We start from the raw sequence: 15,037 nt of genomic DNA, 5'->3' as shown, positions 1-15,037 counted from the left end.
GGTCATGCCTCACAAATCTTGAGTATTTTTGGGGATGTGACTAGAAAAGTTGATGAGGGTCGAGCTGTGGATATGGTGTATATGGACTTCCGCAAGGCATTTGATAAGGTTCCCCATGGTAGGCTCATTCAGAAGGTCAGGAGGAATGGGATTCAGGGAAATTTAGCTGTCTGGGTACAGAATTGGCTGGTCGACAGAAGACAGCGAGTGGTAGTGGAAGGAAAATATTCTGCCTGGAAGTCAGTGGTGAGTGGTATTCAACAGGGCTCTGTCCTTGGGACTCTACTGTTTGTAATTTTTATTAATGACTTGGATGAGGAGATTGAAGGATGGGTTAGTAAGTTTGCAGATGACACAAAGGTTGGAGGTGTCATTGACAGTATAGAGGGCTGTTGTAGGCTGCAGCGGGACATTGACAGGATGCAGAGATGGGCTGAGAGGTGGGAGATGGAGTTCAACCTGGATAAATGCGAGGTGATGCATTTTGGAAGGTCGAAATTGAAAGTTGAGTACAGGATTAAAGACAGGATTCTTTGCAGTGTGGAGGAACAGGGGGATCTTAGTGTGCAGGTACATAGATCCCTTAAAATGGCCACCCAAGTGGACAGGGTTGTTAAGAAAGCATATGGTGTTTTGGCTTTCATTAACAGGGGGATTGAGTTTAAGAGCCGTGAGATCTTGTTGCAGCTCTATAAAACTTTGGTTAGACCGCACTTGGAATACTGCGTCCAGTTCTGGTCGCCCTATTATAGGGGAGATGTGGATGCTTTGGAGAGGGTTCAGAGGAGGTTTACCAGGATGCTGTCTGGAATAGAGGACTTATCTTATGAAGAGAGGTTGACTGAGCTCAGACCTTTTTTCATTGGAAAAAAGGAAGAGAGGGGACCTAATTGAGGTGTACAAGATAATGAGAGGCATAGATAGAGTCGATAGCCAGAGACGTTTTCCCAGGGCAGAAATTGTTAACACGAGGGGTCATAGTTTTAAGCTGTTTGGCGGAAAGTATAGAGGGAATGTCAGAAGCAGGTTCTTTACGCAGAGAGTTGAAAGAGCATGGAATGCATCGCCAGCAGTTGTGGAAGCAAGGTCATTGGGGATATTTAAGAGACTGCTGGACATGCATATGGTCACAGACATTTGAGAATTCGTACATTAGGTTTACCTTACATGGGGATCAATGGTCGGCACAACATCGTGGGCTGAAGGGCCTGTTCTGTGCTGTACTGTTCCATGTTCTATTTAACGTCTCTTCTTCCTCAGGCAGCAGAGGAAATTTGGCATGATGGTGAATACCCTTGCCAATTTTTATAGGTGTGCTAGCAAGAGCATTTTGACTGGGTATATCACTATGGTAACTGTACCATTCCTGATTGGAGATGGTTACATAGAGTGGTGAACCCGGCCCAGACAATCACAAAGGCCAACCTCCCATCTATACAATCCATCTACCAGGCCCGCTGTCAAGGAAAGGCCGCCAGCATTCTCAAAGATCCATCCCACCCTGGCAATGTTTTTCTACAACCTCTACCATCGGGGAGAAGGTACAGAATCCTGAACACACGCACCAGCCGGTTTCGTAACAGTTTCTATCCTACTTCGATCAAATACTGAATGAACTCACAAACTCTTAACATTCAGCTGTACCTGTGTTTTTGTTTTTGCTGCTGTTTATCTATTATTTACTCATCTATGCTACTTAACTCTGTGATCTGCCTGTATTGCTCGTAAATCAAAGCTTTTCACTGTGCCTCAGTACATGGGACAATAAATTCAATTCAATTCTCTCAGACTCACACATGACAAGAATGTTGAGACAATAAAGTAACTGGCTGTCACTGACTGGATAGCTTCAGTACGTTGTGAGGTAATTACAGCAGCTACATAATTTCACCTTATTCCTTTTTGCACGCTGTTGTATAGCTCTAGATTATACACTGGATTAAAAACACTGGACTGTTCTTTTCCACACAGCCCACAGTTTGATTGGCTTCTGTGAATTCTAACTCTGGGACACTGTTTCAACCCTGAATTTCTTGAGAACAGAAATCTCCTCCACTGTCAGTTTGACTGTCCAAGAACCTGGGAATCCTCCTTGATGTGTACCCCATGAGTAATTTGCCCAGCTCACATTATTTAAGACATTATGTTTCCTTATCCACAGCCATCACGATCCTCACTACACGACCATAACTACTGTTAATAATAAGACATGTTTATAATAACAGAAGTAGCGATAATGCGAAAATGAGAATAATAACTTGAGTCAACATTTCCAATGAATGGGATATTTGATTCCGTACTGAGTTTAATTATTTTTTCCCTGAGTAGGTTTGAAGAATAGACAATCGATGTGATTGAGCTGAAGTTGGGACGGTCAGTGTTGTTGACATTGGGTTGTACCTTCAGCTGTCATCTTTCAGAATTTCTATTTGACAGTTTTCCCCTGATCTGCTGAAGAAACCGAAACTGTCGGTTTGCACCTTTTTATAAAGAATTTAACAATTGACGTCACCAAATATTTTACTGAACTTTTTAATTGCTCTCTGAACTTGGCCTGAGTCACCACGTAAATAAATGTGTTTGTGCAGCAGCTAAGATTCCGCAGCATATAGGCAACATTTTCAAAGATATAGAAGGAATACTCATCTAGGTAAGAAGAGACATTAAAAATATATAAAATATACACTAACCAAAGAAGTATAAAACTGCCCGAAATGCTGAAGAGTAAAATCACAGACTTTCTTCTGTTTCCCATCTCTGGGTCACTGTGGTCCAGGGCCTTGTTTTGACACTTTAGGCCCTTTCGGATTCGACTGACCTTGAAAATGTGTTTGACTGTCAGAATGTTGAGGAACAGAATTAACCCGAATGGTATCAATGGGGTTAAAACCTTTTCAAACCTCCGAAATCCAATCCATCTCGGGTCAGTAAAATAACTTCGCTTATTAGAGCAGAAAAACGGTACATTATCAATTATCACTTTAGGTTTAAATCTGAAGTAGATGGGAATATTTTTTAAACAGAGCAGAGTGCCTGTTGTTGCGAGAACCATGGCTGCAGTTTTCTTGGTACAATATCTCGTTTTCAACTTCTGGTAACAAATGGCTACAAATCGGTCAAAGGTGAAAGAGACAGTGAACCAGACAGAACAGTCGATAGCTGCACGGAGCAAGACATAACGAACACTGCATACAGGAGTGATACTCAGGAAATTTAATGGGAAATAATAGTCATTGATTCGATGAAGTATGACATTAGTGATTATTGCCAATAGATCCGCTGCTGCCATGGCAACCAGGTACAAAGTGATGCATGGAGAAAGGCCACACTTTCCCTGCGATAAAACCACGATTGCCAACACATTAACTGTACAAAGAGAAGCAGAACACACCACAACTGAGATGTGATATCACTGACAGTTTCCCGATTAAAGCCAAGCCTACAAGGGCGAGATTTAAAACAAAATGCATGAGGACCCGGCTACGGTTAAATCATAGATTATTTTGTTAAATATTTCAATAAAATTATAATTATGTCTGTTCTTGATTTCATTAGTCTCATAGAACATAGAACATAGAACATAGAAGAATACAGTGCAGTACAGGCCCTTTGGCCCTCGATGTTGCGCCGATCAAAGCCCACCTAACCTACACTAACCCACTATCCTCCATATACCTATCCAATGCCCGTTTAAATACCCATAAAGAGGGAGAGTCCACCACTGCTACTGGCAGGGCATTCCATGAACTTACGACTCGCTGAGTGAAGAACCTACCCCTAACATCAGTCCTATATCTACCCCCCCTTAATTTAAAGCTATGCCCCCTTGTAATAGCTGACTCCATACATGGAAAAAGGTTCTCACTGTCAACCCTATCTAACCCCCTAATCATCTTGTACACCTCTATCAAATCACCCCTAAACCTTCTTTTCTCCAAAGAAAACAACCCCAAGTGCCTCAGCCTTTCCTCATAGGATCTTCCTACCATACCAGGCAACATCCTGGTAAACTTCCTCTGCACCCGTTCCAGTGCCTCCACATCCTTCCTATAGTATGGCGACCAAAACTGCACACAATATTCCAGATGCGACCGCACCAGAGTCTTATACAACTGCAGCATGACCTCAGGACTCCGGAACTCAATTCCTCTACCAATAAAAGCCAGTACGCCATATGCCTTCTTCACTGCACTATTTACCTGGGTGGCAACTTTCAGAGATCTGTGTACATGGACACCAAGATCCCTCTGCTCTTCCACACTACCAAGTAGTCTACCATTAGCCCAGTAATCCATCTTTTTATTACTCTTACCAAAGTGAATCACTTCACACTTAGCTACATTGAACTCCATTTGCCACCTTTCTGCCCAGCTCTGCAGCTTCTCTATATCCCGCTGTAACCTGCCATATCCTTCCTCACTGTCTACAACTCCTCCGACTTTCGTATCATCCGCAAACTTGCTCACCCAACCTTCTAACCCTTCCTCCAGGTCATTTATAAAAATGACAAACAGCAATGGTCCCAAAACAGATCCTTGCGGAACACCGCTAGTGACGGCACTCCAAGATGAACCTTTGCCATCAACTACTACCCTCTGTCTTCTTCCAGAGAGCCAATTCCTAATCCAAACCTCCAACTCACCCTCAATGCCATATCTCTGTATTTTCTGCAGTAGCCTACCATGGGGGACCTTATCAAACGCCTTACTAAAATCCATATATACCACATCTACCGCTTTCCCCTCATCTACCTCCTTAGTCACCTTCTCAAAGAATTCAATAAGGTTTGTGAGGCACGACCTGCCCTTCACAAAACCATGCTGACTATCCTTGATCACATCATTCTTATCCAGATGTGCATAAATCCTATCCCTTACAATTCTCTCTAAGACTTTGCCCACAAAAGAAGTGAGACTCACTGGCCTATAGTTACTAGGATTATCCCTACTCCCCTTCTTGAACAAGGGAACCACGTTTGCTAGCCTCCAGTCCTCTGGCACTACTCCTGTCGACAAAGAGGACACAAAAATCAAGGCCAATGGCTCTGCAATCTCCTCCCTTGCTTCCCAGAGAATCCTAGGATAAATGCCATCAGGCCCAGGGGACTTATCTATTTTCACCCTTGCCAGAATTTCCAACACCTCTTCTCTACATATCTCAAAGCCATCCATTCTACTTATTCGTGCCTCAGTATTCATATCGACAACAATGTCCTGTTCCTGAGTGAATACTGACGAAAAGTATTCATTCAGCGCCTCCCCAATCTCTTCAGCCTCCACACGCAACTTCCCATTACTATCCTTGATTGGACCTATTCCTTCCCTCGTCATTCTTTTATTCCTAACATACCTATAGAAAGCCTTAGTGTTTTCCCTAATCCTACCAACTAAGGACCTTTCATGTCCCCTCCTTGCTGCTCTTAGCTCTCTCTTCAGGTCCTTCCGGGCTACCTTATAACTCTCAATCGCCCCTATTGAACCTTCACGCCTCATCTTTACAAAGGCCGCCCTCTTCCATTTAACAAGGGATTCCAACTCCTTATTAAACCACGGCTCCCTCACACGACCCTTTCCTCCCTGCCTGATAGGTACGTACTTATCAAGGACACTCAATAGTTGCTCCTTGAACAAGTTCCACATATCAATTACGCTCTTGCCTTGGAATCTACTTTTCCAATCCACACATCCTAAGTCATGCCTCAACGCATCATAATTTCCCTGCCCCCAGCTGTAACTCTTGCCCTGTAGTACACACTTATCCCTCTCCATCACTAGACTAAAAATCACCGAATTGTGGTCACTGTCCCCAAAGTGCTCACCTACCTCTAGTTCTAATACCTGGCCTGGTTCGTTACCCAGAACCAAATCCAGTATGGCCTCAACTCTTGTTGGCTTATCTACATATTGCGTCAGGAAACTCTCCTGCACACATTGCACAAACACTGACCCATCTAATGAACTTGAGCTATAGCTTTCCCAATCAATATCAGGAAAGTTAAAGTCTCCCATAACAATCACCCTATTACTGTCACTCTTCTCCTGAATCATCTTCGCAATCCTTTCTTCAACGATTCTAGGACTATTAGGAGGCCTGTAAAAGATTCCTAACAGGGTGACCTCACCTCTCCTATTCCTAACCTCAACCCAAACTACCTCAGATGGCAAATCTTCGTCCATCTTCCTTTCCACCGCTGTAATACTATCTTTGACAAGCAAAGCCACACCCCCCCCCTCTTTTACCCCCACCTCTGACCCTACTAAAACATTTAAACCCTGGAACCTGCAACAGCCAATCCTGTCCCTGATCTAGCCATGTCTCCGTAATAGCCACAACATCGAAGTCCCAGGTACCAACCCACGCTGCGAGTTCACCTACCTTATTTCGTATACTTCTGGCATTAAAGTATACACACTTCAAGCCATGGTTAAATAAGACAAATGTGTGTTCTGCTTCAAGCCGAATGATTGAACCACATTTGGAACAGAGCGCCTTACACTTACATTCAGATAAATAAGAGTTCGGCTCAGGGCTGTCTCCGGAGTATATTTTGAGAGGTTTGGGATGGTGGGGTTATGGAAATTGGTCTGGTCGCATATTCAAATTATATCGGAGAGATTGCAGAAATTAGGACATTTTTGTTAGACGTGTTTCCGTTCAGCGCATATGAGAGACATTAGTCATGAACCAACAGAGACAATATAAATAACAAAGTGTTTAGAAATGGAATGTGGGGTAACATAATGACGACATTGTGGGCGCCCAGTTTGAATTTCACTAATAAAAGATGGTCTCTCAGAAATCCACGAATGAATTCAAATAAATCCTTTACTCAAAGAGTTGTGAGAAAATGGAGTGTCTGCCATGTGCAGTAAACGAGATGAATAATTGTATAAAGGAAGCGAAATCTCTCAAACTCTGGAAAACTGGTATACTAAATGTTTACTACATAATATTTAAATCATTATATCAGCTTGCTCATGACCCCAAATTGGCAGCTTCCTGGGGAGGGGAATAGCTCAGGCAGCAGCAGTGAGTCCAACAATAACACGACTTGGAAGAAATGTCCATTTCGGCCCTGCTCTGAAAAGCATCCTGGACCGAACGGTCCTTCAGAAACCCAGAGGGTCAGTGCAGTCAGGTTTGTATTCCCGTTCGGGCCTGAACTCGGTAAAATGATAATATACTCAACGGGGCCAATAAGAATGGGTTCACACAGGGACCATTGATTTAACCGTGCATGACTTCCCAAAAAAGTATAAAATGTTATAACAGAGAACAGAATTGAAATCCAGGCAGTTGAGCCAACAGATTAATTCACACAAGTCATTCACGATGACTGTAATGATATTCCTGACTACCTTTATAGAGATGGCACAACAAGCTCCACATGAAGAGACAGATGACACTCGAGAATATCGAGCTATTTCCACGGTCACGGAAGCAGCTCGAGCTGTTGAGTAATTCCACACAGAACAGTAATTACCTCATGTACGTCATTCTGCAACCTCATGGTTTACAGACACTTACCAGGTACCCCAATGACCGCCAGCATCAGGTAACATATTTTTCTGACTAACTGAATTGGTCGATGCATTTTCGTTATGAATTATTCTGTCCCTTCGTGCTGATGGGCAAATCACTGAATTACCTTCATTTCCAGAGCATGTATCTTATGCCCTAAAAGTTATCCACTGGGACACTGAGGTTTCAACATTGCTCAACCTGTTTTCGCCTCATTTGAGCAAACAGCTTGCAATTGTTGCCTTAATTCCCTGTTGATGGGACAGGTTTAGCGATGAGGTGGTACAACGCAATGTTCTCATGAGGTTTATCGAATCGCTGCAAGGACAACTTCATTAGTACCAGCCCCCTTCCTCGTCCCCATTGACCTGTGGGACATTGTTACCTCTATCTGTCAATGAATTGGCTTCTGATTGAATCCGGACTCAGAATGTTATCAGCCCCTTCATTTCATATGATGCCATGAGGTGACTTTACAATGTTATTATCACTGGATTATTGCTCAAAAGAACCAGTGTATATTTTCTTGGGAATCTGCATTTAAATACAAGGATGGCATCAACGTGGGGTTTGAAATTATATTTTTAGTTAAATATTGATTAAGGTTCTAATACTGAACAGGAAACAAGTTCTGAATGTCAGAAAAGCCCATCTTCTTCATTACTGTCCAAAGGCAATAGTCACATGGCACCAGATTATAATCCAACAGATTTATTCCAAATCACAACAGGAAGCTGTTGTTCAACTGATGTAGGAGCAGCGCTCCCAAAGCGGGAGATTCTGAATAAATCTGTTCGACTAGAACCTGGGGTCATCTGACTTTCCCCACAGCAGTCCAACATCAGCATCTCCACATCATTATTGTCCATTAGGGAAGGAAATGTGCTGTGTCATCTTGGTCTACGGCTATACGTGACTCCAGTCCCATAACTGAGGCACAGATAGGCGGTTTTGTGGGGGCGAGAGAGACTCACGTTTGGTATGTTGCCTCCCAGGTGCAAGGGTACGTAACGTCTCTGATCGTGTTTTCTGGGTCCTTAAGGGGGAGGGGGAGCAGCCCGAAGTCGTGGTCCACATTGGCACCAACGACATAGGTAGGAGGAGGGCTGAGGATGTTAGGCAGGCTTTCAGGGAGCTAGGTTGGAAGCTCAGGGTTAGAACAAACAGAGGTGTTGTCTCTGGTTTGTTACCCGTACCACGTGATAGAGAGTCGAGGAATAGGGAGAGAGAACAGTTAAATGCGTGGCTACAGGGATGGTGCAGGAGAAAGGGATTCTGGTTTCTGGATAACTGGGGTTCTTTCTGGTGAAGGTGGGACCTCTATAAACAGGATGGTCTACACCTGAACCTGAGGGCACCAGTATCCTTGGGGGGAGGTTTGCTAGTGGTCTTGGGGGGCGGGGGGGGGGCTTAAACTAAGTCTGCAGGGGCATGGGAACCTAGACTGTAGCTTTAGGGTGTAGGACTTGGAGTGTAGGGAGGTTAGGAACATGGCATCAATCTCAAAGGAGGGTGCCTGTAAACAGGAAAGTGGTTTGAAGTGTGTATACTTCAATGCAAGAAGTATACGAAATAAGGTAGGTGAACTTGCAGCGTGGGTTGGTACCTGGGATTTCGATGTTGTGGCTATTACGGAGACATGGGCAGAACAGGGACAGGATTGGCTGTTGCAGGCTCCAGGGTTTAAATGTTTTAGTAGGGTCAGAGGTGGGGGTAAAAGAGGGGGAGGTGTGGCATTGCTTGTCAAAGATAGTATTACAGCTGTGGAAAGACAATGGATGAAGACTCGCCATCTGAGGTAGTTTGGGCTGAGGTTAGAAATAGGAAAGGTGAGGTCACCCTGTTAGAAGTTTTCTACAGGCCTCCTAATAGTCCTAGAGATGTAGAAGAAAGGATTGCGAGGATGATTCAGGAGAAGAGTGAAAGTAATAGGGTGGTTGTTATGGGGGACTTTAACTTTCTAGATATTGACTGGGAAAGCTATATCTCGAGTTCGTTAGATGGGTCGGTGTTTGTCCAATGTATGCAGGAGGGTTTCCTTACACAATATGTAGACAGGCCAACAAGAGGTGAGGCCATACTGGATTTGGTTCTGGGTAACGAACCAGGCCAGGTTTTAGAATTGGAGGTAGGTGAGCGCTTTGGGGACAGTGACCACAATTCGGTGACTTTTACTCTAGTAATGGATAGGGATAAGTGTGCACTGCAGGGCAAGAGTTATAGCTGGGGGCAGGGAAATTATGATGCGGTGAGGCACGACTTAGGATGTATGGTTTGGAAAAGTAGGCTTCAAGGCAAGGGCGCAATTGATATGTGGAGCTTGTTCAAGGAGCAACTATTGAGTGTCCTTGATAAATATGTACCTGTCAGGCAGGGAGGAAAGGGTCGTTTGAGGGAGCCGTGGTTTAATAAGGAATTGGAATCCCTTGTTAAAGAGAAGAGGGCGGCCTATGTAAAGATGAGGCGTGAAGGTTCAGTTGGGGCGATTGAGAGTTATAAGGGAGCCAGGAAGGATCTGAAGAGAGAGCTAAGAGCAGCAAGGAGGGGACATGAAAAGTCCTTAGTTCGTAGGATTAGGGAAAACCCAAAGGCTTTCTATAGGTATGTCAGGAATAAAAGAATGACTAGGGTAGGAATAGGTCCAATCAAGGATAGTAATGGGAAGTTGCGTGTGGAGGCTGAAGAGATTGGGGAGACACTGAATGAATACTTTTCATCAGTATTCACTCAGGAACAGGACATTGTTGCCGATGTGAATACTGAGTCACAATTAATTAGAATGGACGGTTTTGAGGTATGTAGGGAAGAGGTGTTGGAAATTCTGGAAAGGGTGAAAATAGATAAGCCCCCTGGGCCTGATGGCATTTATCCTAGGATTCTCTGGGAAGCAAGGGAGGAGATTGCAGAGCCATTGGCCTTGACTTTTGTGTCCTCATTGTCTACAGGAATAGTGCCAGAAGACTGGAAGATAGCAAATGTGGTTCCCTTGTTCAAGAAGGGGAGTAGGGATAACCCGAGTAACTATAGGCCAGTGAGTCTCACTTCTGTTGTGGGCAAAGTCTTAGAGAGAATTGTAAGTGATAGGATTTATAAACATCTGGATAGGAATAATGTGATCAAGGATAGTCAGCATGGCTTTGTGAAGGGCAGGTCGTGCCTCACAAAACTTATTGAATTCTTTGAGAAGGTGACTAAGGAGGTGGACGAGGGTAAAGTGGTAGATGTGGTGTATATGTATTTTAGTAAGGCGTTCGATAAGGTTCCCCATGGTAGGCTACTGCAAAAAATACGGAGGTATGGCATTGAGGGTGAGTTGGAGGTTTGGATTAGGAATTGGCTGGCTGGAAGAAGACAGAGGGTAGTAGTTGATGGTAAAGGTTCATCTTGCAGTACAGTTAGTAGCGGTGTTCCACAAGGATCTCTTTTGGGACCATTGCTGTTTGTCATTTTTATAAATGACCTGGAGGAGGGGCTAGAAGGTTGGGTGAGCAAGTTTGCGGATGATACGAAAGTCGGTGGAGTTGTTGACAGTGAGGAAGGATATGTCAGGTTACAGCAGGATATAGATAAGCTGCAGAGCTGGGCAGAAAGGTGGCAAATAGAGTTCAATGTGGGTAAGTGTGAGGTGATTCACTTTGGTATGAGTAACAAAAAGATGGGGTACTGGGCTAATGGTCAGATACTTGGTAGTGTGGATGAGCAGAGTGATCTTGGTGTCCATGTACACAGATCTCTGAAAGTTGCCACCCAGGTAAATAGTGCGGTGAAGAAGGCATATGGCGTACTGGCTTTTATTGGTAGAGGAATTGAGTTCCGGAGTCCTGAGGTCATGTTACAGTTGTATAAGACTCTGGTGCGGCCGAATCTGGAGTATTGTGTGCAGTTTTGGTCGCCATACTATAGGAAGGATGTGGAGGCACTGGAATGGGTGCAGAGGAAGTTTACCAGGATGTTGCCTGGTATGGTAGGAAGATCATATGAGGAAAGGCTGAGGCACTTGGGGCTGTTTTCATTGGAGAAAAGGAGGTTTAGGGGTGACTTGATAGAGGTGTACAAGATGATTAGGGGTTTAGATAGGGTTGACCATGAGAACCTTTTTCCACGTATGGAGTCAGCTATTACGAGGGGGCATAGCTTTAAATTAAGGGGTGGTAGGTATAGGACAGATGTTAGGGGTAGATTCTTTACTCAACGAGTCGTGAGTTCATGGAATGCCCTGCCAGTAGCAGTGGTGGACTCTCCCTCTTTATGGGCATTTAAACGGGCATTGGATAGGCATATGGAGGATAGTGGGCTAGTGTAGGTTAGGTGGACTTGGATCGGCGCAACATCGAGGACCAAAGGGCCTGTACTGCGCTGTATGTTTCTATGTTATATGTTCTATAACTATGTGATTGACTGCCCTCTGGTTAATGGAGAATGATTAGATTAGATTAGATTAGATTAGGTTGGATTAGATCAGATCACTTACAATGTGGAAACAGGCCCTTACGCCCATCAAGTCCACACCGACCCTCCAAAAAACAATCCACCCAGACCCATTCCCCATACATTTACCCCTGCCCCTAACACTATGGGCAATTTAGCATGGCCAATTCACCTGACCTGCACATTTTTGGACTGTGTAAAGAAACTGGAGCACCTGAAGGAAACCCACGCAGACATGGGGAGAATGTGCAAACTCCACAGACAGTTGCCTGAGGCGGGAATTGAACCCAGGTCTCTGGCACTATGAGGAAGCAGTGCTAACCACTGTGCTACCATGCTGCCCCCCGCATCCAATGGGTAAGACATGTTGGCCCAGCCAATCACGCCACAGCCAATGAAAAGAAAAATTTTAAACAAAGTCTCAAAAAATGTATTTGCTTCTTCCTTCAATCCCCAAATTGGTGTGATTTTATTTTGACTCCTTGTCTTGTTTTTCTGTTGATTTAGAATGTTTGAAGATTCCATGATTTGAAGATCTTTATCAGACTTCCTCTCAAGTTCCGCTTCCCTCTGGGCAAAACATTGTCTACATCCGACCCATCAACTTGATACAGCCCTCACCCTCGACAGTTTTCTGTGCACTGTCTGAAATCCTTCAGCTGTTCCTCAAGTGTGGCCTCCAGAACTGGGAAGTTTGGAGAGATTATGAATCACTTTCATTCCAGTAAAATTGTTTCTGTCCTGGTCTCGCCATCCTGTGTTTTTATCTACGTCGTGTCCACCACTGGTGATGTCTGTGAGATTATGTTTCTTTCACAATGAGCTGAAATATTAAAATAACTTTGAAGTTCATTCCTGTTCCTAGCTCTCCTACACACTGGAGAAGTTCATACAATCGACTTCTTCCTATAGAGACTCCATCTCCCATATTTCCGTTTCTCAGATAGTATTACTTTCCATCTCAAAGCATCAGGCAGAATTTCACTTTATTACGTTGATGGGCCCCTAACATATGGTTTCCAAGGTCCTTGGAAATATCTGCTCTGTTTAGGCCTGCCTTCCTCACACCTTCCCTTTATCTTCAAGCAGCAGAACACTATTCCCATGAACACCTCCATGTTCAAAACATAGTTCCATCTCATTTCCACCAGGGCTCCCAAAAAGTCATAAACAAGCTTTTTAAAATTCTATTTCTTGTACCAACACAGTGTCCCGAACAATATTTGGTCTTACCATGAGTTTCCTTCCTCCTCAACCTTTCCCCTCCCCAAGGGATGGTGACCGTCAGTCTTAATTCCAGATCCATAACTCACCTTATCTGATCTGTCCTTTGTTGTTCTACTTTGTTCACCATTTTTAATATAAGCAACAAATTATTCACACATTTACAATTCTTCTTTTTATCTATCCCCAAGGTGCAATTTATCGGGCAACAAATATGAATTGAGTGATGACTTGGTGCGACATTGTTTAATATCAATAATTAATAGCTGGCAGTGAATTTCGGGTGAGGTGAACATGGGTCGCTTGTCTGGAACTGCCCAGCGTTGACATCAACCCCATTGTTTGGGATCTGCATTCCCCAGATTAGAATGGGGCATCTCAGTCCCTCAGGGCAATTAGGACACCAGGGATTTTTATTGGCTATCGACAATAATTACACTGTCGCCATTAGTCCCGCTTTAAATTCCCAATCATCTTCATTAAATTATTATTCTTTTAAAATCACTACAGAGAGTAGTAAGGGCATGGAATGCTTTGCCTGCAAAGGTAGTAGATTCTCCAACTTTAAATACATTTAAGTCATCATTGGACAAGCATTTGGACATACATGGAATAGTGTAGGTTAGATGGGCTTCAGACTGGTTTGACAGGTCGGCGAAACAGAGGGCCGAAGGGCCAGTACTGCGCTGCAGTATTCTATGTTCTATGTACATGCTCCAGTAAAATGTGAATGTGTGTCCAGAATCATGTAGTGACACTCTGGGTCACTAACACAGAGATATTACAGTTACATAACAGCCTCCTTGCTAATTCAGCTCTGAAATCTCTCTTGTTCCCTGAAACAGTTTGGAACGCAAAGATGATTTCAAATGGATTATTGATACATTTAGTGATGGGTCAACACCCGTCCATTTGATGCTCACAGTTTTGCACAGAGAGAATGTTTGTTTGTTTTTGCTGTGCAACAATCGCCAAATGTGAATCTGAAGGTTATGTTATGGCCCAGACCAGACCTCCTCAAAATATATGAAGCAGACAGCAGATACCCAACAGTGTTCTTATTTTAAAGGCAAATCGAAAGTATCTGTTTGAGATGGAATGTGAATGATTATAGGACTCAACATTCAGCAAAATACAATTTATTTAAACACTCTTTAACTTCACTTGTGTCTTAGAAAAATTTGGAGCAACATAACTCATAACTTCACAGAATAATGAATACAGTAACTATTTATAATTAATGATGCCAATATAGTAACATCCCATAAAAACATGCTTGGGGAAAAAAGGAAAATTCAGACACAGATTCTCACATGGAATTCTCCACTTCAGGAGGGAAAAAGGAACATCAAGAGAAATTTCAGAGGGAAGAGCAGCCAGGAGACATTCACTGAAGCTTCCAACTCTGTTGAGATCCCAATCAATTCTGATGATACTCAGAGCTCCTGGTCTGTGAGAGCTGGTCACACACATTCAGGCTGCATTAAAAAAATCCAAGGCCTCCTCAGCTGTTCACTCAAGTGGGCTTCAGTTGTCAGAGTTAACAATCACAGTGCACCAGGTGATAGTCCAACAGGTTTATTTGGAAGCACAAACTATAACCTGGTGTTGTGTGATTTTTAATGTTGTCCACTCCAGGCCAACACTGGCACCTCCACATCATGGCTTCAGTCATCAGCTCAGTGCTTCTGCCTTATACCTGTGCTCAAAAAAAAGAACAAAATAATCTCTGAAAGTGACAATATCAGCATAGTTGCAATGAAAATTAATTTCCTCGTCTTAAAGTCTGTTTTATGAAGACTGAAGAAGGTGTTAAAAAACTCGTGTTGGAGTGAAAGCTTGAGTTTGTAATATTAGCGTTTGG

At 43.5% G+C, this 15,037-nt stretch overlaps 1 protein-coding gene across 1 annotated transcript in view; it reads right to left on the bottom strand.

Annotated features, from left to right (window-relative positions):
• LOC140465563 (uncharacterized) overlaps positions 1–15,037 on the bottom strand; it is a 360,733-nt gene that overhangs the window by 265,539 nt on the left and 80,157 nt on the right. Inside the window, exon 3 of the mRNA XM_072561104.1 lies at positions 2,691–3,366. Coding sequence (XP_072417205.1) covers positions 2,691–3,366 — 676 coding nt within the window. The remainder of the gene's footprint in view (positions 1–2,690; positions 3,367–15,037) is intronic.

The sequence above is a fragment of the Chiloscyllium punctatum genome, chromosome 42 (assembly GCF_047496795.1).
Source record: "Chiloscyllium punctatum isolate Juve2018m chromosome 42, sChiPun1.3, whole genome shotgun sequence".
Taxonomy (NCBI): Eukaryota; Metazoa; Chordata; class Chondrichthyes; order Orectolobiformes; family Hemiscylliidae; genus Chiloscyllium; species Chiloscyllium punctatum.
Note: the sequence above shows the minus strand (reverse complement) of the source record. Positions and strands in the feature narration are given on the sequence as shown.